General features: G+C 39.1%; 1 protein-coding gene and 1 long non-coding RNA gene across 13 annotated transcripts in view; one reads left to right on the top strand and one right to left on the bottom strand.

Moving 5' to 3' along the window:
* Positions 1-14,857, bottom strand: part of LOC117034137 (uncharacterized) — a 91,658-nt gene that overhangs the window by 20,754 nt on the left and 56,047 nt on the right. For 9 of the 10 annotated variants that reach the window (XR_004425023.1, XR_004425021.1, XR_004425022.1 and 6 more), the window contains one exon: positions 12,565-12,643. This is a non-coding gene — a long non-coding RNA (uncharacterized LOC117034137). Of the gene's footprint in view, positions 1-598; positions 689-12,564; positions 12,644-14,857 lie in introns of all 10 variants that reach the window. The other variant, XR_004425018.1, reaches the window with a different exon arrangement.
* Positions 1-14,857, top strand: part of RIPK2 (receptor interacting serine/threonine kinase 2) — a 32,128-nt gene that overhangs the window by 1,584 nt on the left and 15,687 nt on the right. For all 3 annotated transcript variants that reach the window (XM_033126891.1, XM_033126892.1, XM_033126890.1), the window contains exons 2-6: positions 3,383-3,536; positions 6,762-6,917; positions 12,580-12,737; positions 13,749-13,798; positions 14,596-14,757. In XM_033126891.1, the coding sequence (XP_032982782.1) occupies positions 3,383-3,536; positions 6,762-6,917; positions 12,580-12,737; positions 13,749-13,798; positions 14,596-14,757 (680 nt within the window). The remainder of the gene's footprint in view (positions 1-3,382; positions 3,537-6,761; positions 6,918-12,579; positions 12,738-13,748; positions 13,799-14,595; positions 14,758-14,857) is intronic.

Genomic DNA, 14,857 nt, shown 5'->3' with positions numbered 1-14,857 from the left:
TTCTCAAATTGATCCCCCGCCCCCCCGTTGTGGCTGCTGCCTCTCAAGATTTTATCTAAATTTTGTTCCATGTTAACAATTTTCATAGTCTAAAATTCTTTACCAAATTGGGTAGGAAATGAATTGATGTCCAAAAAGCCATCAAGACCAGTGAAACAGTCCGGCAGAACTGCATCACGTTTTCTCCCGCCTGTTTCCTGCAGTGTTAACATCAGTAGTATACAGTCTGAGCACAGGGCTGGGCTTTGCTGTTGACTCACAGCCTCTGTTTCCTCACTTAGAAGGCGGGAATAATAAATACAGGGACCTCTGGGCTGTGGTACAGATAATTGTTCTTTGGGCTCACCTGAGAGTAAAGTGAGTTTACATTACATGTTTCACGTTCTTACTTTAGGGATCGGTGAAGCATTCTCACTTCATAACCTCACTTCTTTCTGCCCAATGAGTGGACCTTCCCCAACAATCGCCCAACTCCTTCTGAGTAGATGAATCTGATTGGTTGTTTAAACACCTTGTAGACACCATAACTGCTTTCTGGTAATTTTGGTAATATGTCTACAGAAAATGTAGTTTACATTTTAAAAATATAAAAACCTACTTTTAAACGATTTTGGCTTTTTCTGCTTTCCCACTCACTCAATCTTCCCAAAATATGACTTCAAGAACTTTCCTTCTTCTCTGACATGCACTGGAATGGAAAGAACACAGGCTTTAGAGTCCCACAATTGCAATTTAAGTCTGACTCCAACCCTGCCATTTGTTGTGTGTGTGACCATTAGAAAATTATTGATTGGAGTTTGAGTGACCTCCTTTATAAAGTGGGGATAATGAAACCAACTTTGGACGGTTGATCTCAGGATGATAGTGCATCTGAAGTGGCCCACACATAACAGGATCAAAGAGAAGGAAGAGTGCCTCAGACCCTTAATGGCGGGAAGAGTGTAGCCTTGCTGAGCCTTCCCAGCATGCTCTGTCTGTAGCTCTTTCTCAGAGTACCCAGGACTCTTCAGGTCCATCCTGTCGCCCTGCAAGCATGCTGCACAGTAACTAACTGCCCTTACATCTCGTTGCAAATGTGGAACTGTCCCAGCTTAGGGAATATAAGCTTAATTGAAACAGGGCTCACAGACTCATGTAATTGGTTGCCTCACAGGTGGGGTGTTAAGTGGCTGAAGAACGGGGTATGCCCTCTTGTAACTCTTCAATTTTGAAACATAAGTATGTATATGTTCATTTATTCAAAACATAACTAAGATTTTTTGCTTTGTTTTGCTTTCTGTTTATTTTTAAAGCAGGCCTCATTGTCTGGTCTGGAATGTCTGTTGCTTTTCTTATTGCAACAGCCATTCATCCAGAGCTTGGGTGGTTTAAGAGCCAACTAATCATCACTTACCTAACAGGCTTCTCCTGGAGACATTTCTAGTCCTGTTGTTGGTGCTACAAACACCCATACACCAGGGTAAAGACTGATGACATCTTTGGCTCCCTTCCTTTTATGTCCTATAGCCAGTCACTCAGTCGCCACAGCCTGGCCATTCTGGGCATTCCAGTCAGCCAGTGTTTTTCTTTCCATTCCCACCGCGGCCTTTGTAGCCGTGGCTCTCACCGCTTCACTTCCTTGTAGTGCCATCACTTCTAGCACCTGCTTTGCAAACTCTGCCTCCTTCTGACCCTACATCCTGCTGCCAAGTTAATCCCCTAACAGTTTGTTCTGCTCGTGTCACTCCTCTGCTTAAAAACGTGCGGCCACGAGTGGGAAAGTACCAAATAGAGTGTAAATGCCGTTGTCATTGTCTGGCTTTGAGGGTCTGAGATATGGCACTAGCCTGCCCTGTCCCCCTTCACTCCATTTACACAGTTTGCTGTGTGTCCAGCCTCATGTTACACTTCGCCGTTTTCAAAACAGCCCTCACTCTGACTTCCTTGATACCTTTATTCATTTAGTTACTTTTTTCTTTTTCTTTTTCTTTTGGGTGGCACTAATCACATTCTGCCTTATATTTTGTTTTTTTTTTTTTCTTTTTTATTTACTTTCCCTATTTTTTTTAACTTTCTTGAGGAATAATTGACAAATAGTTGTATGCAGTCATGTGCCACTTAAAGTCAGGGAATGTTCAGAGAACTGTGTGGTCAGATGTTTCGTCGCGTGTGCACATCCCAGCGAGCACGACACACACCTGGCTGCACGCTCCAGCCATTGCTCCTGGGCTGCACACCTGTGCAGCACGTCACTGTGCAAAACACGAGATTAAAACAAGCACGAGAGAAATAATGAATCAAGATGCAGTAAACGTGAGGTGTATGAGCTGCTGCCTTCATTACACCTCACACTGTTCACAGCAAACTTGAATAAGTAGAAAAAGTCTACTCTAAAACAATGAGAAAAGTATAGTTAACACATAAATCAGTGTAAACTCATTATCGTTACCAAGTTTTCTGTACTGTATATAATTGTTTGTGCTATACTTTTACACGACTGGCAGTGCAACTGAGCACACACTTACTGCATAAAGTATACTTACTGCATGATGATGGACACACATCCATTGTGGGATGACTGCCAAAATCAAGGTAATTAACACGTCCAAAGAAGACATAAATGGCTAATAGGTATTTGAAAGGGTGTTGAACATCACTGCCATCAGGAAAATACAAATCAGAACCACAATGGATATTTATTTTTCTTTACAGATTTCTGGGCAGCTTATAGGCATGGGCTGTGGGGCTTTTTTTTTTTTTTTTTAGTATTCTCCATAATGCTGAACACAGTTTATTTTTAATAAAAGTTCAACATTTATTTGTCTTATTTATGAATAAGCAAATGAATGTGGGATCCAGAATTACCCTAGGCATCTGTTAGGAGCATTCACCTGTTCTCAGTGTGTTTTTCCTGAGTTCCCCTGTCTAACAACTATCATCTAATCATTTAAATCAACAACATTTAGGTGTTTTAACATGGAGGATATTTGGGAAAAGTTTACATGATATGCAGCCATAAAATTCGATATTCTAATCAAATCTGATCATTTTAATATGACAGAAACTTAGTTTAATTAGTTCACGCACCAGCTATTCTAATACAGACTTTATAACTTACTCATCGTGTTCTTTCCTAGAAAAGTACTGTAATAATAACCTGGGTGTAACTTTTTTCTTTCAGTAGCTTATAGAAGTTATTTCGATCTCTAGGTAAACAAACCTGTGGAATAGATAGGGTAGGTGTATTCCTACTTTAAATACGATGAAACTAAAGGACAGAGAACTTACATAATTTACATGAGGTCAAAAGCTAATTAATGAAAAACTCCAGGCTTACCTAATATCATGGGCATGATAATTGTATTTTTCATCACATAGAAATAATTATGCTTTTTTTCTTTAGTGAAAGAAATGATGTCTTAAGAGAAGCTGAAATTTTACACAAAGCTAGATTTAGTTACATACTTCCAATTTTGGGAATTTGCAATGAGCCTGAATTTTTGGGAATAGTCACTGAATACATGCCAAATGGATCATTAAATGAACTCCTACATAAGGTAAGTGTTTACATTTTCTGTGGCTACAATTCTCTTTTTCAACCTATACGTTGCTTTGGTTTTACATATGATGAAATTATTTGGAGATACATAGATGAATCAAAGTAAGAATAATGAAAAACAAATGCAGTGGTAAAGTTTCACCATTTATGGCGTCTTCTGTGTTGTTGAAAATGTGGAGTTGGGCCCTGTATTCTAAGTCTCCTAGATTATTTGGCGTAGGTTACTCTTCCTGAGTTTTCCACTGAATTCCAATACCACATGTAGGCATAGGAAAGAGAAAAGATAAACTCTGCACACTATACAATCCACTCTTAGGCCAGATTTTATTTTATGTTAAAATTTAGGGTTCAAATTAAATGTTTAAAATACCAGCTCATAAAGTTCTGAGTTACTAGGCCAAAGAAATCGGTCTCTGAGTTCCAAATACATTAGCTTTTACCATAATAAAACATGGCAGGAGCCTTTACTTTTTCTCTCACGGTACCAGTTACTCTGGCTTTGATTGTGAATCACATCAGTAAACAAATTTGAGGATTCTCATTCTCAATATACATGTATTTATCTAGTGTGGTTTGAGCTGATACTATCTCCAACCTGCAGTTTCTCTCAACAAATCTTTTTAAACTACTCAATCCATTTAGTGAGGATCAGTTTAGTTAAATCTGGGTGATATAAGCTGTAACATCCCATTACTGGCTGCTCCTAGGTTTTGATGCATCGGTGTTCTGTAAGTGAAAAGGGGACAGTGAGTGCCACTGTCAGCCACTGTGGAGTGACTTCCTCTTTGTTTCAGGACACATCACATTCTATGATGTGACCATCTGGAACAAGGACAGAGTAAAGTAAACTAGTGTCAGTGTGTAAGATTTGTGTAACCACCACAGCAATCAAGGTGCAGATACATTTAAGCACAATTTCTTTTTGAAAATGAATGTAAGTAGAAATTCTAATGTCTTCCTCCCGTACCCCAGCACCGCAGTAGATACTTGGGCACCCACGTTTGGAGCTCACTAGAAATCCTAGCAGCCTCCTTCACGGGGGTTGCTGACTCCTGGAAGGAGTCATAAAACAGAGAGCAGCACTGCTCCCTGGTCAGAGCCTACACTGCAGAGGCCCCCTTGCTTCTTAAAACTACACAATTTTCAGAAAGGTACCTTTTTACAGATTAAAAGATTCAGTTACTCTAGTAGACGGGTCTCTGTGTATACCAGAGGAAGTAACATTCATTCAACATAGTGTTTGTTTCTTTTGGTTTCCTGTATTGCGTTACTAGGATGGGATTTCTCTTAAAGCACTCTCCCCAAAGACTGTTTGAAATAAATCAAAATACAGTGTAAATGCACAGTGTTTTGACCCGCTTCCCTGCCAGGTTGCTCACTAAACTGTAAGCTGATCCATTTGCAGCAAACATTCTCAGGAACAGTTTGGAGCTTTCAGTAGAAGCACACTTATTCATGTCACTTAGAAAAATGTACCCAGTAGCATGTTGCCTGATGATTCATTGTCAGATCTTCCCAAATATCTAATTTTTCTGAGTATATTTATTTTCCTGAGATGCTGCATTAATTTTTATGTTCAGAAAACATTTATTTTAATTTTTATGTTCAGAAAACATTTATTTTAAGAAAGTACAGCTGGATATCACTTGTAAGTATGAAAAAATAAAAAACATGTTTTAAATGTGTCTATATTATATATGTTTTAGAAGTGAAGATGATCTTTGTCTCCTTCATAAAAACAAAATTTAAGGCTAATTTTTCAAGTTGGAATGCATATAAATTATATAGTTAAAAGTATGAGATATTAATGCTTAGTTAATAAATATATGGTCATAATTTTTAATTGATGCAATGATTATAATAATAAAGAATGCTTTTAACAGGAAAATTAAAATATTAATTTTAAATGAATGCGTTAGCAGGTACTACTGTGTGTGTGTGTGCGTGTGCGCGCACGCGCGCGTGCACACACAAGTTACTTAATATAAGCCATAGAACAGGGAGATGAGTGTGGGCATAGGTATACATGGTATAATCAGAAAGTATGATGAATATTTAAATTTTAAAAAATGTATTACAGTAAAAGACTCATTGCCATTAATCCCCCTCAAACTACTCCTCACTTGGAACACAATTATCCCATCGGTCTTGCCACTTTCTGAGTCAGTTCTGGAAGTCCTTTTTCATGAGTGTCTTTAGTTGCGCTGTCATGGCTGCCTTTATGTCCTGAATCATTTTGACTTTTGGGGACGAGCCAGAAGTCACATGGTGCCAGATCCGGTGAATAAGATGGATGAGGACACACCGTAATGTTTTTATTGGACAGAATTGCCTTATACTAGAAGCGATGTGTGACACGGAGCGTTGTCATGATGGAGGATGATTTATGGCACACTTTAAAACACACCTTCTCTCAACCATAGCTCACACCTGACTGACTGCACCAAACAAGTTGAAGCTTGTCACACATTGTTACTAAGATTCGAAGTGCCACTTCCCGTATTGAAGATCCCTGCCTTTCCGCTGGATGGCACGTGGCAGCAGCATTCACCGTATTTTGTGATCACAATGGAAAGGCTCCGTGTCGCACATCGCTTCTGGTACAGCAACTTCTGTCAAATAAAAATATTACGGTGTGTCCTCATCCACCTCATTCACCAGATCTGGCACCATGTGACTTCTGGCTCTTCCCCAAAGTCAAAATGATTTAGGACATCGAGACAGCCACGACAGTGCAACTAAAAACATGAAAGAGGACTTCCAGAACTGCTTCAGAAAGTAGTAAGAATGATGGGATGAGTGTGTTCGAAGCGAGGGGGAGTATTTTGAGGGGGATTAATGGCAATGTGTCTTTTACTGTAATACATTTTTAAAAAAAAATTTAAACATTCACCGTATTTTTTTATCACACCTCATATGTCTGGGTATTATACAGATAAAAAGTAATTGAAACTCAACTGAAGAAAGAAAACCCGATATAATGTAGTTGCATTACTAATGTAAACTAAAAGGAGTATCAGTACTATACAGTTAGTATTTTCTCTAAAAAGGGAGGAAAGTCCGATACAAGGATGTTAATGTCAAATTGATGTTCTGTCATAGAAATGAGTGTATGTTTTGACCTTCATTTATACTACATTTCCTCATGGAGTATTTCATTTTCTAAGTGGGAATGTGATGAAATTGGCACTGATTGGGTTTCGTTTCTTCCATGCGTCCAAAGAAAACAGAGTACCCGGATGTGGCCTGGCCCTTGCGGTTCCGCATCCTGCATGAAATCGCGCTGGGCGTGAACTACCTGCACAACATGACCCCTCCCCTCCTTCATCATGACCTGAAGACACAGAACATCCTCCTGGATAATGAATTCCATGTCAAGGTGACTGCTCTGGAAACAGCTGCTCTGCGTCCTTGGGATTAACAGCTTTTTAGTTACTTCTTCCATCGACTGATTTAATACCTCCCTTTCTACCATGTTTCCCCGAAAATAAGACCTACCCAGAAAATAAGCCCCAGGTAAGATCGTCAGCCAGACGGACGTATTTAGTACGTTATGACGATGTTCTAGAAGATGACATGACTGTACTTGAATAAATGTAGATTGTTGTATGTGAAAAAATAAGACATTCCCCTGAAAATACACCCTAATACATCTTTTGGAGCAAAAATTAATATAAGACCTGGTCTTATTTTTGGGGAAATACGGTATAGCCCAACTCTTACTTTCAGTTCCCTTCCTGCCACAATGGCTTAGTTATTCCTAGACCACAGAGGTAGAGAGAATCATAGTACAAAATACAAAATCATTACATTCTTAACTGAAATTGTGGCATATACCTTTTTTTACTTTTTATTTTGAAATTATTGTAGATACACTGGAAGTTGCAAAGATAATACAGAGGTCCCATGTCCCCTTCACACAGTTTCCCCTGTGGTTCCGTCACACACTGATCGCACAGCTTCAGGGCTCAGAATCTGACACTGGTACAATGCATGTGTGTAGTCCTGTACTCTGGCCCATGTGTAGACCTTTGTAACCAATCAATCAAGATACAGCACTACTCCACCACCCCAAACACAGTGTTCATGCCACTCCTTTCTAGTCACACCCGTTCCTCCCCTCCCCACCCGACCCTGGAGACCACCAGTCTCTTTTCCATCTCTAGAATGTTCTCATTTGGAGAATGCTTTATAAATAGAATCATGTGGTGTGTGATATTTCCAGATTTGCTTTGTTCACTTTGCGTAATGTCTTTGGGATCCATCCAAGTTGGTGCCTGCATCAGTAACTGGTCCTTTCTCACTGCTGAACAGTATCCATGGTGTGGGTGCACCCCACTCATTTAGCCATTTATCTACCAAGGGACACTTTGGTTATTGCCAGTCTTTGGCAATTACTGTAAAGCCCCTAGGAAAAACCTGTGCAGCTTTTTGAAAAAAATGACCAAAAGTGCAGCTGCCTGCGTCACATGGTAAGGATGTGTTTAGTTTTTAAGAAACTATCCAGCAATTTTCCGGAGTGGCTGTACCACTTTGTATTCCACCAGCAATGTGTGATAGAGCCAGATTTTCAACATCCTCACCAGCATTTGGTATTATCACAGTTTTTATTTTCGCTGTTCTAATTAAGTATATGGTAATATCTCATCATGGTCTTAATTTGCATCTTTAATGTCCAGTGATGCTGAGCACCTTCTCGTGAGCTTATCTGCCATCTATATATCTTTTTTAGTGAAAGGTCTCGATGTCTGAAGCCCATTTTCTAATTGGATTTTTTGTTTTCTTCACTGTTGGGTTTTGAGAGTTCTATATATTTTCTTGACATGAGTCCTTCATCAGATACGTAGATATCAGATATGTTGCAAGTATTTTCTCCCATTCCACAGTTTGTTCTTTCCATCCTTTGAACAGGGTCTTTCACAAAGCAGAAGTTTTCATTTTGGTGAAGTCCAACTTAACATTTATTTTTTTTTATGATCATGCTTTTGCTGTCAGGTCTAAACATTTTTCATTAAGCTACAGGTATTGAAGATTTTTTTTCTATGTTCTAAAAGTGTCATAGTTTTATGCTTTTGAATTAATTTTATTATTTTGATTTAATTTTTGTATGAAGTATAAGATTAAGGTATCTCAAGGTACCAGATATAGTAGTGTTTTCAGTCACCCTATATCTGATGACAGCAAATAAAAAGTAGTTACTTTTTATACTAATACTTAATGTAACTCACTTTATTTTTATATAGTATTTTGCTATATTTCTTATATATGATTATTATTATAAATATCAAAAAATGTTCAAAGAAATAAATAATAGGGAAATTGGAATAACAGAAAAATTAGTACAAAACTGTGAGGAAAATTAAATTAAAAAAATGAACTCTTTGAAAGCACTTCCTCTTCCTAGAATAAAATGGGAGAGGAAGGGAAAGGAAAGAAAGCAGCTGCCTCGGTACTGCTGAAAAAGAAACTAATCTATGATAGCAGAGTGCCACACAGGTAGAGGGCCCTTCGCACAATCCCTCATCTCCTGAGGCAGTTATCCCACGATGGGGAGTCTCAACATCCATGCTGGAATAACTGACATTTTCTTGTGTGGTCAATCTAAACTCCTTCTCAGCTGCTGCCGCCCGCTGGTCCTAGCTCTACTCTGTGAGAAACTGAGTCCCGTCCTACCACCATAGGACAGCCTCCTGCTACCTGCAGATCGCTGTAACCCGGCCCCTCACACACGTTTGTGTGTCGGCCTTCTGCCTGCTGAACAGCCCTCAGTCCTTCAGTCAAGTTCCACCTTTCATGGCTTTTAATCCCGGCCGCCATCTAAATGAATGTGTGTTCAAGTCTCTCTTAAACTTTGATTCTCAGAACGGAACAAAATATTCTTGCTGTGGTCTGATCAGTATAGAACTGAATGGAAGTTCATTTGTCCTCAAGTCCTAATACTTGACTTACAGTTCCTTAATCATTCATCAGCTTTCAGGGAACTACCATCACAACACTCAGAATGGGCTTCGTGTAGCTGATCAGCCCCGAGAGGTCCTTTTCCATGTGTTGTTGCTTAAGCCACACCTCCTCGTGTGCTCCCTACGGAACACTTTCTGGACATCAGCAGTTATCTTGTTAGACCTGCGTGATCGGGACCTTTTTGAATGTTATTTCTATAGTCCAAGGGTTGTGACTTCTTTCCCAGCTTTGTGTCATCCTCAAATTTCATTAACTAGTTTTTTGTATCTTCAACTCATCATTAAACATTATCCTGTACAAAGCTCAGATCAGAGCTGTACAACATGGTGCTAAGATCCTCCCTCCAGGTCCCTCTCAGTCCTTTTGTTAATCAGCATTGTTGGCGAATAATCACTGTTTATTTGGAGGACTCCTACAAGAGCTAGGACACAGCCCATGTTTCCTCATTCTGTCCGGAAGAATGTTCCAGAAGTCCTCGCTTGACTGCTTTCCCAGATGTCCTTGCGGCCCACTCCCGCACTGTCGTCAGCCTCATTTTCCCAGCGGCTGTCCCTACACCTCCCACCCAGTTCCCCTCCACCCTCACACCTCAATGTATGCTGCTCCACAGTATTTGTCACCATCGGACAGAATATTTCTTATTAATATGTTTATTGACCATCTCCCCCAGTTACAATATAAGCTCCAAGAGACAGAAATTTTAGTAACTGCCGAATGCTCAGCACATACCATATAGAAACATTCAATAAATATTTGTTAAATGAATGACTTTCAGGTCTTCTGTCCATACCAGACAGGCCTGCTAACTTGATAGCCAAGTGTGTGATTATTATCGTGCCTCAGAATGTTTTATAATATACAAACTCTCTTTACATTTACTCTTTGACAGCAATAATACTGTCAAAAAAAAAAAGAAATGAAGTCAGTCATTCTTTTATTCAGTAAATATTTGTGAAGCAACTGTGGAGTGCTAGGCATTGTGCCAGCACTGGTGATACCTCACATGAGGTCTGAAATTGACCACTAACCTAATACAATTTGTTTTTCGTGAGTTCTTGCTGGCTCGTTCATTAATTACTCAGAAAGTATCCCTTTTGTAAAATTTTCTAAAACTTTTAACCAGGGATTAAGGATAGTCTCCTGCCAGTATGAAGATCTGCGAAATCAGTATTTTTTTTCCTTTGTAACAATCACAAGGCATTTCCTTTTCTCAGGTCCTATAGTACCTCTCCCTTCTATCTCCCAGAGAGCACTGAGAGTGCCATACAGGTGTTTCCAAGTTCTCAATAACCTGAAATATACACGTAATAGGCGATGATCCCCACATCCTCTCCTTCGTTGATCAGTAGGGTCCCCTTGGTCTTTGACATGAATAGACTTTAAAATAGTTTGGCTTTGTGTATTTTTTGTAATTTTTATTAAGTTTAGCACATACAGACAGAACTATGACCTTTCTGACACTATTCTCCTAAATCAGCAACACCCTATACATGCACCCTGGGTGGCCCCACTTTTCACTTTATGAATGTCCCTCAGAAGTCAAAGTTCATCAGTGACCCATGGAAAAGTAAGAATTCTTTGATCTGTCCATCTTCTTGGAAGGGCCTTTAAATGAAGTTCAAACACCTTCAAAAATGCTAACTGAAATTAAGTGGAAATTCACATCTTTCTACAGTTTTTTGAAGTATGATTTCTTACTGGAATGCTAACCAGAAACATAGTATCTAAAAGAAAAATATTTACTACTAATTAAGATCCTCAATTGAGACTTTTCTACTTTAAAAAATACAATTCAATTTGGTCATCTGTTGGTCAAGTGTCCATTAATGCATCTTAGATACAAATGAACCAGTGATAGGCTTATTTGAAAAGCAACCATTTATGTGTACTGTATGTACTTCTCTGCTATTCTGTCCGTCTTGTGTGGAAACCAGAATACTTAAAGGTGGGTCTTCACAGCATTACAGTTTTACAGATAGGAACAGTGCATGCAAATGAAAGTTGCTATTCCAGCAGAGTGATGGGATCATGGATGACTTTTATGAGGAGTGTATTTTAATTTCCTCTAAGTTTTTTATCATCTTTTTAATGAAACAGAAAACCTTTAGCTTTGAAATGCACATTAAGATTGTGTGTAGAATGGGGGGTTCCTGCTGCTGCTTGACTTCATTGCTGAATGACGAATTTATCAAGATCCTCAAGAGTAATGGAGCTCTTGAGTCCGCAGCACATTTTCTGTTGAAGACCTAGAACTAATGAATCATGTCTTTTGTATGTGGTATTGTTTGCGATAGAGCAAGGGGAGAAGTATGGTGAAAAGCCATGTGACAGTAAACTACGTGGGCTGATGGAGGGCATTCTGATTCAAGTTCTAGGCCGGGTTTGAAACCACAGAGATGAGGAGCTTCCAGGAAGTAGAGGCGTGCATAAGGAAGCAAGCTCAGGCACTCGCTTTCTCCAACACTGCTCCCAAACCGATACTTAGCCGGTGGTTTGCAGATTCTGGCTCAGGCACAGAAGCACTTGTGCACGTTACTGAGCACAGTGATGCTTGTCATCCTGGCAGATGTGTCACTGGAGTAACGTTTTGCTTTTAGAGGGTGGGGGAGGAATGGTTTACAGTGCTAAGTGGGGTAAGAGGCTGGCTGTGTGGCCCCTAGAGCCTTCATACCACCCAGAGGGGTTCAGGGCCTGAAACTTGGCATTTGTGCAACAATTCTGTGAGTGCACGTGAATTTGAAAAGCACATGCTATAAAGCTACTTGCCATGAAAAGTTAAGTGTTCAGTGTGTACATTCATTCAGATTTACAAGCAAAAAATACTCCACTTTAATTTTTCAAAACTTAGTCTCCCTTCTAAAATATGTCTGCTGTGCTAAACTTCAAGTCAGTGTGTACTGTTTCTAGCGTAACTGGCTCAGTGTTATGGGTGCAATTTGCTAAAAAACTGGTAGAACACAGAAGTGAAAGAGTAAAACATAGAGCATTTCCTCTGGGCTCATTTGAATAGAAACAGAGTCCATTCTTAGACTTTGTGAAAGACAATTTTAAATCCAGTTACTTACTCTTTTTCCTGGCAGATCGCAGATTTTGGGTTGTCCAAATGGCGCCTGATGTCCCTGTCCCAGTCACGAAACAGCAAATCTGCACCAGAAGGAGGCACAATTATCTACATGCCGCCTGAGAACTACGAGCCTGGGCAGAAGTCCAGGGCCAGCGTCAAGCATGACATATACAGGTGCTCATGTGTGTTTATATAAATTCGGGTGCTCATATGTACTTCCATACAGGTGCTCATGTGTGCTTACATACAGGTGCTCTTATAAACTTATATACAGGTGCTCATATGTACATATATATATATATATATATATATATACAGGTGCTTATATGTACTTATGTACATATAGGTGCTTATATGTACTTATATATATACAGGTGCTTATATGTACTTATATACATATAGGTGCTTTTATGTACTTATATATATACAGGTGCTTTTATGTACTTATATACAGGTGTGTATATATAGGTACTTACATATACAGGTGCAACATGTTACTTCTGCTCGTAGTTAACTTGTCTGAACAACAAGATTATCAATCAGAATTTTGAAGCTACATTTTAATGTAATATTTATTGTCTCATAAGTGGTGAAAATAGAGACCACAGTGATTGGTACTTTTTAAATTACAGACGCCTTGCTTTAAGCCAACTTGCTTTTACACAACTTGAAAAAATGTTTAAAGCATATTGTATTATCCTGTCAATTTATAATAGAATACTCCAGAGTTTTATCATGAGACTTTGATGTGGGGGTGGGGACAGTGTGGTTAACACTTAGCACCATTTAGACCAGAAAAAAGTCAGACTAGGGCTACCTAGGATGGTCTTCCTTATTGCGCTCTTTTGTGTGAATAACAAAATCATATAGTTGGAGGGCATAGCTTATCTAGGTGTTCAAGAATGATTGTTAAATTAGCCACAAGTTATTTTTGCATATAAGTTCAAGTTTTTGTAACAGTAATTTTCTAAGTTTTCAAGTTAGGATTAAGTCTCTTTCAAAACAAAACTGTACATGAATATTCCTCATCTTGGTTGAATATGCTGATTCTTTGTATACCAATTCACTACCATATCAACTTTCAAAAATGGTATCTCCACAATCAGCTTTTAAATTGTGTTATTTTAATTTATTATGCATAGCTAGTTTATAATATACTGTACGTATCCTTTTTATCTTAAACAGCTATGCAGTTATCACATGGGAAGTCTTATCCAGAAAACAGCCTTTTGAGGGTAAGTGATTTTCACTTCCTTGTTTGGATCATACCACACTGGTAAGCCACACTCAGAACTGTCTAAAGCTCATCTTATTTTAAACTTATTTATTGTTCATTTTGTGGAAAACACACTATAAAAACATAGCAGTTTATCAATTGCGAATCCACCGTATACAGAAAAGCATACTAGATTAAGGATCATAAAAATTAGATTCTAATTCTTGTTCTGACAATAATTAGCTTTATGATCAAGCCACTGAATCTCAAGTCTTCATTTTTTTCATCTGCAAAATGAGAATTTTGAATTCCTATTTCTAAGATTCATTTCAGCTATAAAACTCTTTCTATGAAAATTTAGTGCTCCCGGTATAAAGACCAGCAAACACTGAAGAATAATTTTTAAATTATTTCTTTGTTTTGAGGTTTGTATAAATCAGCCTGCTGTGTAAGAGACCACCTCAGAATCTCAGTGGCTCACACAACACTCATTTACTTCTCATTCACATTGGATGTCAGTTGCTGTGGCCCCTCCTGCCTCTAGGAGGTTCTGCTCAGCTCTGCTGTGCTCACGTGGCATTGCCAGATCAAGTCACATGGCCGAGCCCAGCACTGATGAGGTCACGGTGCAAACTCCTCCCACAGAGGCACACAGCCTGGCGAGGGCCAGGTATAGGTGTTCCTCTTACAGAAAGGGGGGTGAATTTGTCCTAAGGTTTTAAGAGTCCTTCAATTTCATTTGGTTGGTTTTAGACTGTATGTAGTGTATTGGATCATAAACTATTTCTAATGAATGAAATCCGTTTGTTTTGACAGAAGTGACCAATCCTTTGCAGATTATGTATAGTGTGTCACAAGGACACCGACCCGACACTAGTGAAGAAAGTCTGCCATTTGATATACCTCACCGAGCACTGATGCTCTCGCTCATAGAAGGCGGGTGGGCACAAAACCCCGATGAAAGGCCGTCCTTCTTAAGTGAGTACACAGCTTCAGCCTGGCCCTTCTGAGTTAGAGAACAGCGTGTGCTGTGAAGAACATAGTCCTTGAAAAATCACACAAGTTAGATGGCAAGCTC

This window comes from Rhinolophus ferrumequinum, chromosome 14 (assembly GCF_004115265.2).
Source record: "Rhinolophus ferrumequinum isolate MPI-CBG mRhiFer1 chromosome 14, mRhiFer1_v1.p, whole genome shotgun sequence".
Lineage (NCBI taxonomy): Eukaryota > Metazoa > Chordata > Mammalia > Chiroptera > Rhinolophidae > Rhinolophus > Rhinolophus ferrumequinum.
Note: the sequence above shows the minus strand (reverse complement) of the source record. Positions and strands in the feature narration are given on the sequence as shown.